This window comes from Sus scrofa, chromosome 9, assembly GCF_054392235.1.
Source record: "Sus scrofa isolate SSC_HxYL_T2T_F1_AM1 chromosome 9, Sscrofa_HxYL_maternal_Yorkshire_Landrace_v2.0, whole genome shotgun sequence".
Lineage (NCBI taxonomy): Eukaryota > Metazoa > Chordata > Mammalia > Artiodactyla > Suidae > Sus > Sus scrofa.
The window spans coordinates 135057218-135077965 of record NC_139391.1 but is presented as its reverse complement, the minus strand read 5'-3'; the positions used below and the strand labels follow the sequence as shown (position 1 = coordinate 135077965).

At 38.9% G+C, this 20748-nt stretch overlaps 1 protein-coding gene across 31 annotated transcripts in view; it reads left to right on the top strand.

Annotated features, from left to right (window-relative positions):
* Positions 1-20748, top strand: part of RPS6KC1 (ribosomal protein S6 kinase C1) — a 375187-nt gene that overhangs the window by 148399 nt on the left and 206040 nt on the right. For all 31 annotated transcript variants that reach the window (XR_014816532.1, XR_014816531.1, XR_014816533.1 and 28 more), the window contains 2 exons: positions 8827-8874; positions 10101-10233. Coding sequence is in view for 22 of the 31 variants with exons in the window: in XM_084978031.1 (XP_084834157.1) it covers positions 8827-8874; positions 10101-10233 (181 nt within the window). In the remaining 9 variants the exon portion in view is untranslated. The remainder of the gene's footprint in view (positions 1-8826; positions 8875-10100; positions 10234-20748) is intronic.

Sequence of the window (20748 nt, the reverse complement as noted above, 5' to 3'; positions counted from 1 at the left end):
AGTACTCTTTGTTTTCTGGTAGTTGAATTTTTATAAGGTAAATCTCATGAGAATAAAATATGGAATTAATAGTTAACAGTAGAAATGTTGAATGTTCGAAGCATATAAAGTCAGATGAGTTTTAGCAATAAATATAAATGGCATTTGATTATCATCATGTGGTATTGACAAGGAAAGCAGAGGTTTAGTGCTTCAAAAACATTTCTACAGAAGAATGACATTACCAGCTTCTATAATGCTGTCAAGATGAGTTTAGTTAATAATGCATCAAATAATGGTCAAGTGTGGACTGGTTTTTTTTTTTTTTTTTTTTTTTTTATCTTTTTGCCTTTTCAGAGGCCGCTCCCATGGCATATGGAGGTTCCCAGGCTGGGGGTCTAATCGGAGCTGTAGCCGCCAGCCTACACCAGAGCCACAGCAACGTGGGATCTGAGCCGCATCTGCAACCTACACCACAGCTCAGGGCAATGCCGGATCCTTAACCCACTGAGCGAGGCCTGGGAACGAACCTTCAACCTTATGGTTCCCAGTTGGATTCGTTAACCACTGAGCCATGACGGGGACTCCTGGACTATTTTTTTTTAAATCATTTTTTATTATAGTTGATTTACAGTGTTCTGTCAATTTCTGCTTACAGCAGTGACCCAGTCTCATATGTATATACTATTTTTCTCATTATCCTCTATCCTGTTCTGTCACAAGTGACTAGATATAGTTCCTGGTGCTCTACAGCAGGATCTCATTGCCTATCTGCTCCACATGCAGCAGTTTGCATCTACTAACCCAAAACTCCCAGTCCATCCCATCCCTTCCCCCGCCCTCTTGGCAACCGCAAGTCTGTTCTCCATGAAGTGTGGATTGTTTTTAAAAAGAGAGTAGAGTGAGTATAATCTTATGTATCTGGAACTATGTTGAGAAAAACTGTCTAGTTTGAAGAATTGGATTTCTCTGTTTTCTCTGACTTCTTTATTATGTTGATCCCATTCTTTTCTGGTATGTTTATTTTATGTGTGAATTCCCAGTAGCATAACTTGCACAATTGAAGTCCATTTATTTGGATTATATCTAGCCAACACAAATAGTACTTCAACACCATTAAGGGAAAGACTGAGTTTTGTCCAGTATGACTATCTCTGTAGGCTTTTCTTGAACGTTACAAAACCTTTTATTTATTGTTCTGGAGTCCTGTGATGTGATTGGCACCAAAGTAGATATAGATAGTCCCTCAAATTACCCAGACAATCCTTTTCTTTAAAGGGATTGGAGTTGAAGGTAATTTTAGAGACTTAACAGACCTTGAATGTCAACGTTTATCTTTTTTTTTTTTTTTTTAAGGGCTGCACCCATGGCATTATGGAGTTCCCAGGCTAGGGATCGAATCAGAGCTGCAGCTGCCAGCCTGCACCACAGCCACAGCAATGCCAGATCCGAGCCACATCTGCGACCCACACCACAGCTCACAGCAACACCAGATCCTTAACCTACTGAGTGAGGCCAGGGATCGAACCTGCATCCTCATGGATGCTAGTCAGATAAATTTTTGCTGAGCTACAACGGGAACTCCTGAATGTCAACATGTAAATTAAGTATCTAAAAAAATTCAAAAATGGGTGCCATGTAATCCTCACTGAAGGGAACTCTCCGCATGTTACCACAATCATTGTGTCTTTATTGCTGTTTATCTCTTTTCTCCAAATACAGTTTTCATTTATTTTCTCCAAATATATTTTTCATGTGTTTAAATAATAATCACCTGATACTTTGATAAACTCCTGCACCTCTCCTATCTCCTATCCTACCACCTCCTATCTAGAGGTGGTACCTGGTTAAATACTGGGCCTTCCCCATTCTAGTTAGCAGAAAGACCCAGACCTATTATAATCAGTTGGAGCTTTTCCTTCTACTGTTGTGAAAGAAGAGTAGGCAAGTCTCATTTTGCTGGTGGAATGGAAGAACGGATGAGGCTAATCCTTAGGGATAAGTTTCCTGCTTCTCCCCTCCCCTTCCCCACCCTTCCCCCAGCTAGGAGCAGTCATTCTATACATTACCATGGGCAGAGATGGAGTAATCTCTCCTGTTAGACCATATGCTAATATAGTGCTGATAAGTAAGTGTGAAAAATGAAAGGGAAAAATACATTAATTGTCTTCTCTCAATAAGGTATGCTAGCCAAGATAATGATTTCATGGCAGTTTTAGTTATAGTACTTGTTTTATCAGGAAATAAAAGATGGTTTCAGGAGCCTTTTTATTGGAAAGACAATTGTATCAAATTAGTACCAAATTAGATTTTTGTCTTTATAAAGGTGAGCAAACCCATGAGCAGTTTTTAAATTGACGTGTTCTAGTTCACAAATGAACAAATTCTGTTTGAGGGTTAAAGAAGCTATTATTTTGTCCTTTATGCTGACAGCTTCATTACAGATTGGCCTACTGTTGGCATTAAAAAAATGTTTGGCTCCTTATGATCTTTGTGCATGCAACTATAATATTAATGCAGCACCATAGCACTGTTCATTAAGAAATGACTCTAAATGAGGTCGAAGCATGTAAATTTGGAAAGATACAGATGTTAAATGCAGTCGTTTCTCTTTGTATACAGCCGTATGGCAAATAATTTCCAAGTGGCTAAAGCTCTTGTTAGCAGGAGTGCTGGTGTGTTAAGAATGGCTCTATAAATAACTTTAAGAACTGAAGTTGAAGGTGCTTCTTTTAAAGACTATTGTTAACTAAACATTATTGCCAAACAGATGGAAAGCATTCACCAGCCTGATGTTTTTAGGTCTAATTATATTATCACCAGCCCTGTACGGCTCAGTTGAAGAGGTGTATCCAGAGGCCAATTTATAATCATTTAGCCAACACCTGTTTGGGAGAAATTGACAGTCAAAGGGCACATTTAAAAAAAATCACATATGTTCTTGTGTTTATTGCCTCAATGTGAACATTGTCTAGTTGCAAACAAACTTGGTAGGAGAAGAAAGTAAATGTAAACAAAGCAGCACTTCTCAGGCATGTTTATCGATCTTAATTTGGCCTTTTTATCTGATCCACTTCATGCTTCATGGATAAGTAAGACCAGCAGAGAGAGAGCACGCCTGATTTATTCGGGTGTGTTCTGTTCAGTTGATTAAGAGGCTTCTGGTAGGGAAAAGTTCTTTCCCTGTGTACAGCCTCCTTCACTTTTACCTAGTGAAACATTTTCTATTTCATGTAGATGTAATTATTTAAGTAGGGTTGGAATCTGGTGAGTGGCTTAAGAGTTACAACTTCCTGTGAAAACAAAGGAGATTTAAATGCTGAATGTCTTCACAGTCTCAATAAATGTTTAAGAGCCCTCCTTTATAGAGGTGCCTCCCTTTCACTCTTTTTTGTTAATTGATGAAATGCCTTTTTTTGTTTTTTTTAAATTTTTTATTACTCAAATGAATTTATCACATCTGTAGTTGTATAATGATCATAACAATCTGATTTCACAGGATTTCCATCCCACAGCCCAAGCACATCCCCCCACCCCCCAAACTGTCTCTTCCTGAGACCATAAGTTTTTCAATGTCTGTGAGTTAGCATCTGTTCTGCAAAGAAGTTCAGTCTGTCCTTTTTTCAGATTCCACATGTCAGTGAAAGCATTGGATATTGATGTCTCATTGTACGGCTGACTTCACTTAGCATGATAGTTTCTAGGTCCATCCATGTTGCTAAAAATGCTGGTATTTCATTCTTTTTAATCCTTTCACTCTTGATGTGTTAATTTAACTGTCAAGTTTCAAGTTCTTTGAATGTATTTCCATGCCTTGGAGATTCGAGATTTGTGGTGACTATAGCTCAAGGGGAAATTACAGGAAAATGGGTCTACCCAATCTGAAAATAGTTCAAGCCTGATGATCCTGCTCACGCTTTCATTTTGTGTTTTTCCCTCTTCTGATGTACTTCTCTTTGGGCAGATGTATATATTAGCCTCCGTCTTCTTATCACCCAGTATTAATTTAGAGCAGTTGGCTTCTCTCTCCACCAGTTCACTGCATAATGCAGTGTTGAAAGTTAGCAGTAACTTCCTAACTGCCTTAGGCAGCAGTCTTTTCTTACTCCTCATTCTTGAAGGCTTTTTGTTTGTTATTTGGCACAGATGATTACTCTTATTTTAAGTGTTCTCTTTTCCTGACAGTTGAACCCACTGCATTTTCTGGATTTTGAGGGTGCATTTCTCACCATACTTTTGGTGGTTGTTTTCTTACATAGCCTCAGTATTCCAGCTATGTATATGTAGACATAAACAGTATAGTTTAGCTGTTAAAGAGGAAGAACCCTGGAGCCAGATTGCTAGGGTTTAAATTTCACCTCTAGCACATCTTATCTTTGTGAGTCTAGGCAGGTTAACAGTTTTATGTTGTTTCCTCATTTGTAAAATTCGTTAATAAAGGGAGTTCCCATCGTGGCTCAGTGGTTAACGAATCCGAATAGGAACCATGAGGTTGTGGGTTCGATCCCTGGCCTTGCTCAGTGGGTTAAGGATCTGGCGTTGCCATGAGTTGTGGTGTAGGTTGCGGACATGGCTCGGATGTTGCGTTGCTGTGGCTCTGGTGTAGGCTGGCGGCTACGGCTCTGATTAGACCCCTAGCCTGAGAACCTCCATATGCCACAGGAGTGGCCCTAGAAAAGGCAAAAAGACGAAAAAAAAATCATTAATAAAAGTAAACCTACTTCACGGAGCCATAAAAAAAGAATGAAATAATGTCATTAGCAGCAACATGGATGGAACTGGAGATTATCATACTTAGTGAAGTAAGTCAGAATGAGAAAGGCAGATACCACATGATATCACTTATGTGCGGAATCTAAAATAGGGCACAAATGAACCTTCCTACAAAACAGAAACTCTCAGACATAGTGTACAGACTTGTGGTTGCCAAGAGGGAGGAGAGAGGAAGGGGGATGGATTGGGAATTTGGGGCTAGTAGATGCAAACCATTACTTTTAGAATAGATAAACATCAAGGTCTTACTGTATAGCACAGGGAACTATATCCAGTCTCCTGGGATAGGCCATAATGGAAAATAATATTTTTTAAAAAAGAATATACGCATATGCATGGCCAAGGCACTTTGCTGTACAGCTGAAATTGGTACAACATTGTAAATCAATTATACAGTTATACTCCAATAATAAAAAAAGTAAACCTGCCTCACTGGGTTGTTGAATGCATTATGTGATTTAATTCTTTAAACCTCATCACAGCGCCTAGTATAAAGTAAGCATTACATGGTACATTCTCATGTCCTAGCTGTTATCTTTATGGATAATGCTCAGATACTGTACAACTTTAGTCTTGACTTATTTTCTAAGCTCCATTCCCATATTGTTGTCTGCCTTCTAAACTTTTACACCTGAATTCATTCACATACATTTACTGAACAGTTACAGGTTATATGTTGGAGGAAAGACAGTTTCTGCTTTGTACTAGTTTTCTATTGCTGCATTACAAATTACTACAAATTTAGCAGCTTAAAAGAACTAAATTTATTATGTCAAAGATCTTTGGATCAGACGTCTGACATGGATTGCACTGGGCTAAAATCGTGGTGCTGGCAGGGCTACATTTTTTCTTGCACACTGTGGGGGAAAAATCCACTTTCAGGCTCATTGAAGTTGTTAGCCGATTTCTTTTCTTTGTGGTTGTAGGACTGTGGTTACTGCCTTTCATCCAAGGGTTGATCTTTGTTCCCAAAAGCTACCTTCTCCTTCTCATGCTTCCTCTGAGCTCCTAGAGGCCTCGCTCTCCAGTGCTTCCTTGTGGACATCTATATCTTAGAGCCAGCAGCAACACATCCCTTTCACACTTTGCATCACTCAGATTTTCCCTTCTGTCTGGCCAGAGACAGTTCTCTAAGGGTTCATGTGGTTTGACTGAGTCCAGGCAGATAATCCAAGGTAATCTGTTTTAAGGTCTGTACCCTGATTACATCTGCAGAGGCCTTTTTGCCAGTAACATAACATATTCACAAGTTCTAGAGATTAAGGTATGAACATCTTTGGCGACTATTGCCCTGCTTACAACATGCTGATAAAAAGCTTGAAATCTGGTTGGGATATAGACAAATAATAAAAAAACAAAACAAAAAAACAACAACAACAAAAAAACCAGATTGAGGAGGCTGATAGTGGGAGAACAAAGGAAGAAAAGAGTCAGTGACATTTGAGCTGAATATAGAAAGATGAGTACTTACTTATTAAGGAGCTGGGTGAACATTTAAGGGAGAAGAGGCAATAACAGTGATAGCAATAATAATAATTGGCTATAGCAAGCACTTTTAAAGATTGTCTCACTAAAATTCTCACAAATGGTAAGTACTATGCTTATCTACCATTATAGCTTCTGCAGATGAAGCTTTACTATCTTCATGTATAGAATGGGAATGGTAAAATTAGCTTACTGAGTAGTTGAAAGAATTACCAATGAATACACATGACTAAACCATAGAACATCGTAAGTACTGAAAACATGGTAAGCAAAAGAGAGTAGAGGGTGTAAAGAGAAATACTTAGGAGGTAGAATTGACTAGACTTGGCCACTGGTTTTGAAGGCGGGGATGGGAGAAATCAGTGACTCAGGAAGGTTTTTGATTTGGGGGTTACATGGGTGGTGTTAATACTGTAAGAGGAGAAACAGGGTTTTGTTTTATTTTTAGTAGCAAGAGGGCTTTGGGAAGAAGAAGGGATGAGTTTAGGAGGTATTTATGGGAATATTCAGTTGAAATTAAATGGAGTTAAATAGTATAGGTCACGCACTCAGAAGAGGGGTCAAAGATGAAGTTTTCGCTGTTACATCAAATTCGTCAGGTCTTCAACTGGTTCCTTATCTTAACTCCCCTGATTCTTCTCACTATTCTTTGATTTTCCCAAGCTTGACTTCTTCTTTTACCTGTGATTCCCAATTCTCTTTAAGTGGTGGAAGAAAAAGCCCTGTGTATAGTATTTGCAGATTCCTGTGATTCAAGTTCTCTTGCCATGACCAGTTTCAGACTGTGGCTGCCTTTACACTATAACAGCAGAATTGAACAGCTACAGCAAAGACTGGGTGTGCCTGCAAAGCCTAAAATATTTACATTCTATTTACTTTTTATAGGAAAACTTTGCCAACTTCTGTTACAGTGTCTCCAAAATGATAAAAGATTAATAACATAACATAAAGTATATAATATAAATATTAAATATATTTATAAAATAAAAATTATCAATATAAATATTAATGTGGTAGGAGAATTCCCTCTGTTCACTCTTTTCGTCAAGATGGGTTGGGGGAGTGGGTGGTTTGAGGGGACACTGTGAAATTATGGAGGGTCTTGAGGTCATTTTTTAGAATATGCTTTTTCTCTAAATGAGAGAAGCAACATGATATAACTTATACTTTAAAAAGAAAACCCAGCTGTTATTTTGATGATAGATTGTAGGGCAGCAAAGATGGAACCAGAGAAATCTACTGGGAGGTCATTGTTATAATCCAGGTAAGTGTTTCATTCAGGGTGACAGCTGTGGAAGTGGTGAGGTGAGTTCAGATTCTAGATAGTTTTGAAGATAAACCTGGCAGGATTTTGCTGATGGAAAAAGAGGAGTAAAGGATGAGTCCAGGATGGCGAAGCAGCACCAAAAGTGTGCCTTGGGTTGGAGCTTGAGTTATTGAGATCACATTGTAGCAAGTTTTAGGAAGAAAAAAAAATTTTTTTTCTTGACATATATGTTTCATGAGGAAAAATTCTTTTTCTAAAATAATTTTTTGGAGTTCCTATTGTGGCACAGTGATTATGAACCAGACTAGTATCCATGAGATTGCAGGTTTGATCCCTGACCTCGCTCACTGGGTTAAGGATCCAGCATTGCTGTGAGCTGTGGTATAGCACATGTGGCTCAGATCTGGCATTGCTGTGGCTGTGGCTGTGGCTGTGGCTGGCAGCTACAGCTCCGATTTGATCCTTAGCCCAGGAACTTCCATATGCTGCTGGTGTGGCCCTAAAAAGACCCCCCCCCCCCCCGAAAAAAAATTTTTTTCCCTTTTAAGAAAGTTATTTATTTATTTATTTATTTTTATGGCCATATCTGAAGCATGTAGAAGTTCTTGGGTCAGGGATCGATTCTGAGCTGCGGCTGTGACCTATACCACAATTGTGGCAATGAGGATTCTTTAACCTACTGCACTGGACCGGGGATTGAACCCACACTTCCACAGTGACCCAAGCTGCTTCAGTCAGATTCTTAACCCACTGCGCCACAATGGGAACTCCAAGAATTATGTCTTAAAATAAGCCTAGGAATGCATAGTAGTATTTCTAAAATATGGCATTTTAGAAAGGAAAACTACCTTAAGACTATTTTAATTCTGTGATTTGGTGCCTTAAAAAAAAAAAAAAAACTATTCATAAATTAACAATTTTGGCAGAGTCAATTTCAGCAATTTTCCCCAGACCTTTAAAGTATAGTTTTAAAAAGCTATGAGTTGGAGTTCCCGTCGTGGCGCAGTGGTTAACGAATCCGACTAGGAACCATGAGGTTGCGGGTTCGGTCCCTGCCCTTGCTCAGTGGGTTAACGATCCGGCGTTGCCATGAGCTATGGTGTAGGTCGCAGACTCGGCTCGGATCCCGTGTTGCTGTGGCTCTGGCGTAGGCCGGTGGCTACAGCTCCGATTCAACCCCTAGCCTGGGAACCTCCATATGCCGCGAGAGCGGCCCAAGAAATAGCAAAAAGACCCCCCCCCCAAAAAAAAAATAAATAAAAAGCTATGAGTTAATGTTTTGTTACATTGTAAATAAATGATTGCTCATGTCTTTTATGTAGGTTTTACTTGTAATGGACACAAGGACAGAGCAGACATTCATTTTGAAAGTAAGTAGAATTTGTATGTTTAATGAATTTAGAAATTTATTTTCAAATTTACTTTCAAATTATTAAATATTTTCCAAAAGAAAATATTTAATTTTTTTCTGGGTGTTTGGGTGTCTTTTATGTTTGCAGTGATCTGTATTTATTTTACATCTGTATCCTTCCATCACAGATGGTAAATGTAGTATATATCGAGTCTTAGGTTATAGAGTATGGAGAAAATAATTTGGGTAAAGTGAAGACTCATTTCATGCTGTTTAATTGTATAGTGTGTGATTTAAATACATCTCTAATACATTTTTTTTATAATTTGTGAAGACCACACACAATCACACCTTTGATTATAATTACAGTTCTTAAGAGCTGAAATTTTGCCTTAAAGTCTTTGTTACAGGTATGTGGGAAAGTGTTATCTACATCCCCTGCCCTGCCTTTTGTCTAAATTCAATGTTGATTCCCTATGTAACTCAATATGTAATTAAATGAATAAGGAAAGAAAAGCCCCTGGATTTTGTAATTTCAAAATTGTATTTGAAGTGAATTGTGATAGTACATATTCTAAAAATATCCTAATTTAAGCATTTCCGCAGCATTCAGAATTAATGAATTTCAGATTAGTTTTCTCTTTTTCTGATACTTTTATGTATCAGCATGGCAGTAGGTCACATTGACATGTACTGGAATAAATTTCTTTTTATGAGTGTACTTTATGACTGACATTACCCCAGATTTTTAAACCGGGGTATGGCACCAGAAACTACACACACCTTGTTCCTTTAGAGAAAACTTAAAATGATCTTTGTACTTTTTTGAAATAGAACTTTAAAATTACCTGTCTAATCTGGGAATACCTTCGGTGTCTCAGGCATTTGAATAGATCTCCTGATGACTACTGCTTTAAAGATACACAGAAGTGAAATAAAACTTAGGAAAAGGTCATAGAGAAACAACTGTGTGTCATCCTGATGACTTAGTTTGAGAGCATCTCTAATAAAAACACTGACCCACGTAATTGATTTTAATGGCAGCTTTGTGGCATCTTCCGTTCTTTGGATTCACGCCAGATGCCATCAGCGGAGCCTCCAGGGACTGAGGGGCATAGAGCAGCAGATGAGTGGTTTCTCTGAAGCCCAGAGTAACTCGGATAGATTAGTTTGGTTGATAAACACAGAGCACAGCAGGCTCCAAAGGCAACTGAGGGTACAACTGACCTTTTTGTTCTCTGTCAGGGTCTAAGGAAAAGCAGTGAATACAGCAGGAACAGAAAGACCATCATCCCCCGCTGTGTGCCCAACATGGTGTGTCTGCACAAGTACATCATTTCTGAGGAGTCGGTGTTTCTAGTGCTGCAGCACGCAGAAGGTTGGTTTGTAGTTTAAATTGTTTATAGAGTGAGGAATGTCACCTACTTAGCAGTTCAGTTTCTATAATGTCCTTCTTGCTTCTGCCGTTTGCTTGAGTGGATAAACCATATGAAGCACATGTAAGAAACCGTTTCCTTCTTCCTCTCTGCTCCACTCCCTGCTTGGAGTTGTGAGGGAGAATGAAAGCCCAGGCGAGCAGCAGATTTCACGGGAGCTATAGGGACATTCTGAGATAGACCTAACTACTCCCTCCTAGAATTGGGCCACTGTGATGAGGACTGTAACGTGAGTATGTGCTAAGAGAACTGGGTTTTATTTTAGAAATTTCTCTTGTTCTCTGCTGTAAAGACACATTAATGAAAAGCATCCCCTCAAGAATTCATTAATTACCTCCTTTTTTAGAAGGCGTAGGTATTTGCGTAACATTTGACATTACCGAGTTATTCTGATCTGGGTTTTTACGAATACAGCCATTGGCATCACATATGGGTACAAAGCAGAGACACGGTGCTCTGCCTTCAAACTATTTATGAAATTTCAGCCCTTAGTGAAGGGAACAGGTGGCAAGAAAATATGGGATGTTTTGGTTTGTTTTTGCCCTTTAACGCTTGAATTTAAATAGTCTTTTATTTAGAATGAACACAGCATATAAACATAAATCCACATAATAAATATTGCCTTTTGGCTCTTGAGAGGTGCTCTTTAAATAGTAAAAAAAAAATTAAATTATTTTCCATATTTCATGAAGGAGTTGTTATTGTTTTTACATTGCTGAGAGTAAAGAACTCTTGTGCTTTAATAATAGGCATAACATTTGAATTTAATGCATTTTCCCAGGAAAATGAGTCATTGCTTTGTGGAGTGAGGTCTCTTATGATAACTAATGTAAGATTTTTGACGGGGGCAATAAACTATTAATATTGTTTATGATGAGGTATAGCACAAGATGACTGCAGATGGAGGGAAGACCCCCATCTGTAGTATTGACTAGGAAATTCAGAAGGGGCTCCCTGGTCTCTCAGGTATTAAGAGAGTTAATTGCGTGTGTGAATTGGATAACTAATTCACCTTTGTTCAGACATTATAGACAGCTTTTATCTGAGGATGCCAGTGCATTACAGACATTATTGAATTAGAGGTCATGTCATCTGATAGCGAAGTACAGCCACCTCTGGTGTGGAACAAAGTAACTTGCATCGTAATAATCCATAATAATTTAGAACAAGGTCAGTAGGAGGAATGTAATTATAGTCAATATTCTATTACCCGGTGTGGATTATTCACGTTGGAGATTATCTGTGGCAAATTTTCAATCCTAGTTTACCTCTGCTATTTGCAGCTTCCTCCTCCTGTTCTTCCTCTTCCTTCTCCACATACTTCACTTTGTTCTTGTGCCGTCTTCTCACCTCCTCTTACACGCCCTCTAAAGCTGGTATTTCAACTGATTTTACTTTACTGCTCTCGAAAATCTTTAAAATCTGCCTTACAGCCATAGACATGTGGCTTTCAAATTTTCTAGTGTTTTAGATTATCTTTACCAAGTCTCCTTTCCTTTATTGTTACCCATGCCTGACTTTGAATGGTCACATGACCATAGAATTTGTCCTGGATTATTTAAACTGGGGGTGGGGGTGGGGGTGGGAGATCTCTTTTGACTGTTCATTTGTTTATTGTTTAATTTTAAGAAGATTTTATAATACAAAGAAATTATAGTGTAAATTATAGTGTAAATAGTATATTGTATTCCATTCAATATTCAGGAAGTTTATTGAGCATGTACTATCTGTTAGGCTCACTTTTCACTGAACAAGACAGGGAAAGAGTCTGACCTTTCGAAACTTACATTCTTGTGGAGAGACAAACAGAAGAACAAAAGCGTGATAATGTGGCAAATAATAGGGACTCTACTGATGTTTAACACAGAGAGATCTAATCAGGGATAACTGGGGGGAGTTCCCGTCGTGGGGCAGTGGTTAACGAATCCGACTAGGAACCATGAGGTTGCGGGTTTGGTCCCTGCCCTTGCTCAGTGGGTTAACGATCCGGCATTGCCGTGAGCTGTGGTGTAGGTTGCAGGCGCGGCTCGGATCCCGCGTTGCTGTGGCTCTGGTGTAGGCCGGTGGCAACAGCTCCGATTCGACCCCTATCCTGGGAACCTCCATATGCCGCAGGAGCGGCCCAAAGAAATAGCAAAAAGACCAAAAAAAAAAAAGAATAACTGGGGGCTATCTAGACTAGTTTGTCAAGGAAGCCCACTTTAAGAAGGTGACATTTAAGAGGAGTTCTGAATGATGAAATAACCATTTGGATGTAAAGGGGAGGCCCTTTCTAGGAATAGTGATCAGTGTAAGAAATCAAAGGCCAAACAAGCTTGGAATGATTGATGAACAAGAAAAGAGACCATTCAGTTGAAGTCTAGCAGGGGAGGGCAGTAGTGGTACACAAGGCTACTGGAGAAGCAGGCAGGAGCAAGGTAAGAATTTTGGCTTTTATTCATGTGCATTGGGAGACAGCTGCACATTTTAAGCAGTGAAGGGTCTGATTTACATTAAAAAAAATCACCCTGACTGTTGTATGTGGAATGATTATAGAAAGGCAAGAGGAGAAGCAGTGAGAAGGCTAATAAAGTAGTCTAGGGAAAGAGTTCCTGCTGTGGCACATTGGGTTCATGATCCAGCATTGTCTCTGTGGCGGCACAGATTTGGTCCCCAGCCCGGCACAGTGGATTAAGGATCCGGCATTGCCACAGCTGTGGTGTAGGTCGCAGCTGTGGCTCAGATTCCATCCCTCGCCTGGGAACTTCCATATGCCGCAGATGTGGCCATTAAAAAAAAAAAAGGGGGGAGTTCCCGTCGTGGCGCAGTGGTTAACGAATCCGACTAGGAACCATGAGGTTGCGGGTTCGGTCCCTGCCCTTGCTCAGTGGGTTAACGATCCGGCGTTGCCGTGAGCTGTGGTGTAGGTTGCAGACACAGCTCAGATCCCGAGTTGCTGTGGCTCTGGCGTAGGCCAGTGGCTACAGCTCCGATTCAACCCGTAGCCTGGGAACCTCCATATGCCGCGGGAGCGGCCCAAGAAATAGCAACAATAACAACAACAACAACAAAAGACAAAAAAAAAAAAAAAAAAAAAAAAGGGTAGTCTAGGGAAGAGATGACGATGGCATGCATGGCCTCTGGGATACTAGTGGAGATGCTTTGAGGGTAGTCCCTGGGACCTGTGATGGGTTTGAGATTAGGGAAAGAAGAATCTAGCGTCATTTCCTGGATTTGGCACGAGCAGTCAAGTAAACTGGATAGTGGACAGTGTGTTATTTTTTACATGTCAGTGGTACTTTCTTTATCACCTCTGTGAATTAGAAGGTTGTGCATATATCATAAAAGCATCACTTTCATATACGTGAATAGCTGTTACTGTAAAAAGTAAACACTGAACAATTATTTTCTTCATAATATGAATGCTTGAATATTTGTGATTTGAGCTTTAACTTCCCTTTGCTAAAAGAACTATTCACGATTCACACGAGTCTCTTGGACTAATATTCTTTCCATTTTTAATTCGTTCAGTTAGAAATATATTGAGTGCTTTCTGGGATACAGGCAGTGAACAAAACAGACTTGCCCCCATGGAGCTGATAGTATAAAGGCAGAACAGACAGTAAGCAGATACATAGGTAAATATATATGAGGGCATGCCAGGAGGAGGTTGCTATTTTATATAGAGCAGTCACCTTATGAAGAAGGGGACATTTGGCCAATGACCTGAAGGAAGTGAGAGAGGGAGCAGGTGTGGGTATGGGAGGAAGAGTGTCTTGGCAAGAGAGAACAAGTACATAGCCTGAGAGGCAACAGTGCATTTGCTGTATAAGAAACAGTGAGGTCAGTGTGGCTGGAAGAGAATGGGAAGAGTTGGGGTGACAGGGGGGGCAGATCCGTTGTGGTCTTATACGCCCCTTTAAGAACATGGTATTTATTCTGAATAGGAAGGGAGTTTTGGGGGGATATAGAGCAGAGGAGGGACAAGGTGGGGATCACTGTGGTCCCTTGGTGGAAAACAGAATACAGGAGACAAAGGCAAAAGCAGCGATACCAGTTTGGAGGTTGTCGCAACAATCCAGGTGAAATTGATGGTGGCTTGAACCAAGTGTTAGTGGTGGAGGTGGTGGGAAATGGTTGTTAGGTTCGGAATGTATTTTGAAGATAGAACTGACATTCTGTCTTGTGTGACTCCATGGTTGGGGGCTCAAATAACTTAAAAAAATGGTTTCCATTTGCTAAGTTGAGGGAGGTTGTGAGAGGAGTGGATGAAAAGGGAGGAATCAGAGATTTAGTGTTGGATGTGTGAGTTAGAGTAAATTTCCAGGTGGTGGCGAGTAGGCAGTTGGATATGTAAGGCAGGATTTGCACAGAGCTTTAAAATGTTTATTGCTCCTATTAGTGGATTTCTTATTTTAACTCTGCTTGAAGAAGAAAAGATGCAAAAGACAAGTGTGTTCAGTCAGGGCCATGTGTGTTGTTAAAACTTGAAGTTCCTAAGATTGGAGATTATGACTCATCATATATATGTATCTCTCAGCATTTAGAGGAACACTTGGTACATGGAAGGTGCTCAGTGTGTAGCTGTTCGATACTGAGTAAGAAAAGATGAATGACTAGGTTACAAGAAAATGACTGGGATTAGCCTCGCCTCTGAGCGTGAACATGCCACGTAGGTGGGGGATGGGAAAGAGTGTCTCCCGGAGGTACTTGGGGACTGGAGGGTTGGAATGGTCCTCTTTTTATTAATTAGTTTTTCAAAAAAATATAAAATTGATATATAAAGAAATAAATTCATACTGGGTGGAAGTATGTAAAGTAAACATAAAAATTCTTCCTCATTCACTTTAATGCTCATTCCTCTTCTCTGGAAATAGGGGGAAAATTTCCAAAAATTTCCTATTATATAAACATACACTGTTCCCTCCCTACCTGTCTCGTTTTTCAAGACATAACTGATTTTACATAGTGTTCTGTAGCTTAGTGTTTTCCCCATTCCCCGTGGGACGCCTTTCCTCATCAGTATGTGCAGGTGTCCACCAAGAGAAGCAGGACAGTGTAGTGACTACAAACACAGATCCTAGAGCCAGACTATATTAGCTTGAAGGTTGGCTCACAGCTTACTAGAAATGTGACCTTGGGCAAATTATTTAGCCTCTCTGTGCCCCTGTTTCCTTACCTGTAAAATAGGGATAATAATAATTATGCAATAATTATGTAATTCACAGTAATAATCACGTAGGGTTGATGTGAGGAGTAAATAGTCGATACATGTAAAGCGCTCGTAGTGCCTAGCACATGGCAAACACTATGTAAGGGTTTGCAAGTATTGCTATTTATTCATTTTTGAATAGATACATGGTATTTGGTTGTGCAGATTTGCCATAATTAAGTATTCTCTTACCAATTGTTGTTTAAATTGTTTCCAGTGCTTGCTTGTCCCTATATATCTTTGTGTTTTTTTTTGTTGTTGTTTGTGTTTTTTTTTTTTGTTTTGTTTTTTGTTTTTTGTCTTTTGTCATTTTAGGGCCGCACCCGCAGCATATGGATGTTCCCAGGCTAGGAGTCTAATTGGAGCTGTAGCCGCCGGCCTGTGCCAGAGCCACAGCAACACGGGATCCGAGCTGTGCCTGCGACCTACACCATAGCTTGTGGCAACGCCAGATCCTTAACCCACTGAGCGAGGCCAGGGATCAAACCCGCAACCTCATGGTTCCTAGTCGGATTTGTTTCCACTGTGCCACGACAGGAACTCCTGTTTGTTTGTTTTTTTTTGAGAATTTTTTGCAGGACAGATTTCTTAATGTAGAATTGCTGAGTCAAAAGATGATTTTTGATCCTTGGTCCAACAATATTTTATCATATGTATTAAACTTAAATCCTAATTCTGGTGAAATAAATTGAACTGATTTTCTTTGTAATCTTGCAAAATACCCATAGATGAAAATGTAATGAGAGACAGAGACAGCTTTTGTTAAAACTTATGGATTGCTGGGTTTTTTTTGTGGCTTAAAATGGCTAATATCTACAATTTTATATGCCTCAACAGGACTTAGAAAGGTATCATTTGTATTCTTAGAGTATTAAAAATTGTAAGTATTTTAGGTATTTTCTGTGTTTTATATTTTGTGTTTTAACAATAACAGGATTTTTTAGGCTAATGTTAATAATGTTACAGTAATAATATTGACATTTGTGTAAGTTTGTCTGTTAGACTTGATATTAACTCTGTTACAGAGCTGAGTATTCAGCTTTTGTGAATAAGAAATTCCATTGGGAATAATGTGTTCTTGTAAGTTATGTGATTTTCATGATTTTGTAATTGAAAAAAGTATGTGATAGGACCATATTTTTGTCTCCTTTGCTCCACATTGATCATTAAATCTGACTGGGCACCCAGAAAAGAATAGAGAAGAGCTAAAAGTTTTTTCTCTCTTGAAAGTGCACAGTTTTGTCATTCATATTAATGTACTTATTTAGGCTAGTAATACATTTCATAAAGAAAATGCTAACAGATTAAAAATTTTTATCTAATAATGAAAACAATGGAAATTAAATAAGATGCCGTATTCGATTAACCAAATTGGTAAACTTGCTAATATCCAATATGGATGTGATGCTGTGAAGATGGTACGAATGCACATTACTTGCAGTGGTGGATTCTGGCTCATCCTTTCTGTAAAGCACTCTAATGACACATATCAGAAGCATTAAAGATTTTCATGCTTCCTGATCTAGTACTTTAATTTCTGGAGCTCTGTCCTGATGAAATAATCAGAGATGTTAAGCATTTGTGAGTAAAAGTATACATTATTTTAAGTGTAATAGTAAAAGACTAGCAGCAACTTAAATGTTCGGCAATAGAGGAACATTTAAGTACAGTATAATATCCATCACATGGATATGCTGTATAGCCATTCACATTCATATTCTATGAAATTAGAAAATGTTTGTGATAAGATGTTAGTTGTGAAGAAAATGTCTGAAAATAAATGTGCTAATAGTTAATAGTGTTTATGGGTGATTTGTATATTCCAAAATTTTTGCTGTTCTCCTTGTCCTTTTCCATATTTTAAAAAAAAAAAAAAGCAACAAACCATGTATTGGTTTTAGACTAAAAAGAAAGTGTGACCAAAAATCATGACATTTTTAGTGTGTGTAAACTTTTCCTTGAAAGATTTTCAAAAAATTTTGTAAAGATGTCATCTTTTTATAACTCAATTTAACAAATATTTATTTAATTCCTATTATTTACCTACTAGAATCCTCTCCTTGCAGTTATGAAGAGCTTGCAGCCTGGTAAAGGAAATAGTGAAAGCATAAAAGTAATATTAATATGAAATAGGATGTTGTAAATGTCGTAAGAGAGATGAAGTGATATAGAGGATTTTGAGAAGATAGGAATTATATCCAGTGAGGGGGTGTACAAAAATTGGTAAAAGAAAGCAAATTCTGAAAGACCCTTCAAGAATGGGTAGGATCTTGGAAGTTCCCATGGGGGCCCATCAGGTTAAGAACCCAAGTAGTATCCATGAGGCTGTGGTTCCGTCCCCTGGCCTTGCTCAGTGGGTTAAGGATCTCTTGTTGCCTCAAGCTGTGGCAGCGCAGATCTGGCGTTGCGGTGGCTGTGGCATAGGCTGGACGCAGCAGCTCCAGTTCAACCCCTAGCCCGGGAACTTCTATATGCTGTGAGTGTGGCCCTGAAAAAAAACCCAAAACCAGAAACATGGTAGGATTTTGACAAGCAGGTAGTGGGGAAACTAATAGGAAAGAAAATTCTAAGTGGAGTGGTAGGTTTAGTTTGAGTAAAAGCCCAGCATGGGTTCTATGTGGAGAAATTGTATTCAGATGAAATGTGTTGTGAGTTGAGCGAATGGGCCAAATCATGGGTTTATACTTTATTACTAAGGGTCCAAAGGCCTATACGGAGTTGGTACTTCATTCAGTAGGTGTGGAGGATTTGGGTTCCCGAATGGAGAAATGCCGTTGAGATCTGTCAGATTACACTCATTGCTGCCCAGATTAAATGGGCAACATTTAATATGATGGAGTGATGCAGGAAGAACTGAAAATAGAAATCTAGTTGTAGCTGTAACATTATTCCAAGAAATACAGAGTGGACAAAGAAGTTAAAAGAGGAAGACTTGGGAAATGTTACGGGTAGATCTTATAGGACTTAGAAACTTGTCAGATGTAGGAAGAACAAAGAAGAGAAAACAGTCCAACTTTGGTCCAGAGCTTTTGTGCCTGAGTCGCTCAGAAGTCAGAAGGTGGAAGTGATTTGAGTAGCAAAAAATAAAGACTTTAAGTACATTTGGGTTTAGATTTGAGCAGCTCATTCAGGCAGAATTAGCCTAGCAAGGAACGCTGCTTGTCTTGGAACTTTACTAGGTACTGTTTCTTGCTGGTCATTGGAACTTAGTAGCTACAGATACCTCATTCTGATGAGTTCTTTGACTTAAAAAGCACTGAGTGAATGCCTGTCGTGTATAGGCAGTAGATTTATAAAGCTGGAAAAGATTTGGTCCTGTCCTCACCGTAGTTACCATCCAGGAGAACAGAAAACCAGATGCATCATTTTATTGGGTGTGCATACAGGAATCCCAGCTTCAAGGCAGGCATTGTTGTTAGTGTGGTGCCCCAGTGGAGGTTGTGATAAGAGGAATGTGGTTCTTGTCAAAAGAATAAAAATAGATGGACTCAATGTATGGCTTCTTTGGCGTGTGTGAATTTCAAAGCTATGTATGAATCCTTAGACGTTAGCTTGATTATGGGGAAAGAGAAGACACTGAGTATAATCTAGTGATGACAGAGAGTTAGCTAAGAGAAAATAAGTGGGAAAAGGTGACCACCACAGTGTTCCATGATGCCATGAATTACTGTCAAACCAGGGTAAGACCGTTACCTGGATCACTGGTGGAAGGAGATGTCTGAGCATCCTAGGATTGATATATGACAGCGACTCTCTATAGCATTTGCTCTGTGCTGGGCACAGTATAGGGTGGTTTCTGTGCTTATTGAGTTCCTCTAGATGAAATGCAATGCAATGCAGAAAAGGCTATTTTGGATGCTTCCGTTGACCTTTTTACACATATAATTGACTGCCAGTGATTATTTCCCCTTTGTATATGATGCTTAATAACGACATTAAAAGTGTGCTGAAAAAAATTGCCTTCTCCATATTAGTAGAGGGTTTCATTTTTACCACAGTATTTCCTATTTTTTTGGAAGCTATAGTTATAACCACACAAAGTATGCTTCTATAATTACTATTTTTAAGGTTTCTAACTTAACTATTCTTTCTTTTTGTAGTAATGTTTTTAGTCCGTAGAGCTTTGGTGGGTTTTTGCTACTTATTATAGTTTATTTATTCGAAGATTCTAATTACCAAGGGATGTTGAGATTTTAATTGTTAAAACAATTCAAAAGAAAAATAAGGTGAAATAACTACCTAACAAGCATTGGTAATAAAACAGTGGATTATTTCATCTTTGTTTATTCTTTTTTGTCTTTTTAGGGCTGCACCTTTGGCTTATGGAAGTTCCCAGGCTAGGGGTTGAATCGGAGCTGCAGCTGCCAGTTTACACCACAGCCACAGCAACACCAGATCCAAGCCATGTCTGTGACCTACACCATGGCTCGTGGCAGCATTGGATCCTTAACCCACTGAGTGAGGCCAGGGATCGAACCTGCAACCGCTGAGCCACAACAGGAACTCCTATTTCATGTTAATTTGATTTTTTGTGATTCCTGTGAAATTGATTTTTTTGATTTTAGTTTTTATAGGTTGCTGGTGTATCTCAGAATACAGAATCAGAATTTCAGTAGCTTAGCTCATTAATAGCAGCTCAGTTAATCTTCCTCAGTTGCTTTACTTGGTGTACACATGCTATACATGGGAAATGCTATTAATATGTCATTTATAATGGCATAATGGTATACTGGACACTATATACTAGATGTATACTAGATATACTAGCATAACGGTATACTAGATCTCCCCTCTAATCCTGGACTAGGCATTTGCAAATACTGTGGTTTACCACCCACCCTTACCCCATAGTATATAATTTTCAGGAGTACTTACTTACGTATGTCCACTTGACCAAGAGGCCATGCTTCATAAATGGATCAGAACATAGCCAGATGCTTCTAGAGTAAATGATACTTAACTTTAAAGTAGACTTTTAGCTGTGAAATTTCATGTTAGTAATTGTTATCACCAGTTTCTCTTCAAAGGAAGAATTAGGTTGTTATTTTAAAAATAATTGATATTAGGAGAGATACTTGAAACTGTACTCACCAGTCAGCAATAATAAGAAGGCATTTTATTTTATTTAGTGTTGTTTTCCACCGAAAAAATGTTATAGACTCTTTGTTGTTGTCTATCCCAAATCCAAGCTCGACTCTTCTTCGGGAAGACAGTATAAATAAAATGCTTCTTAGGGCATACTTGATATTAATGGGTATCATTGATT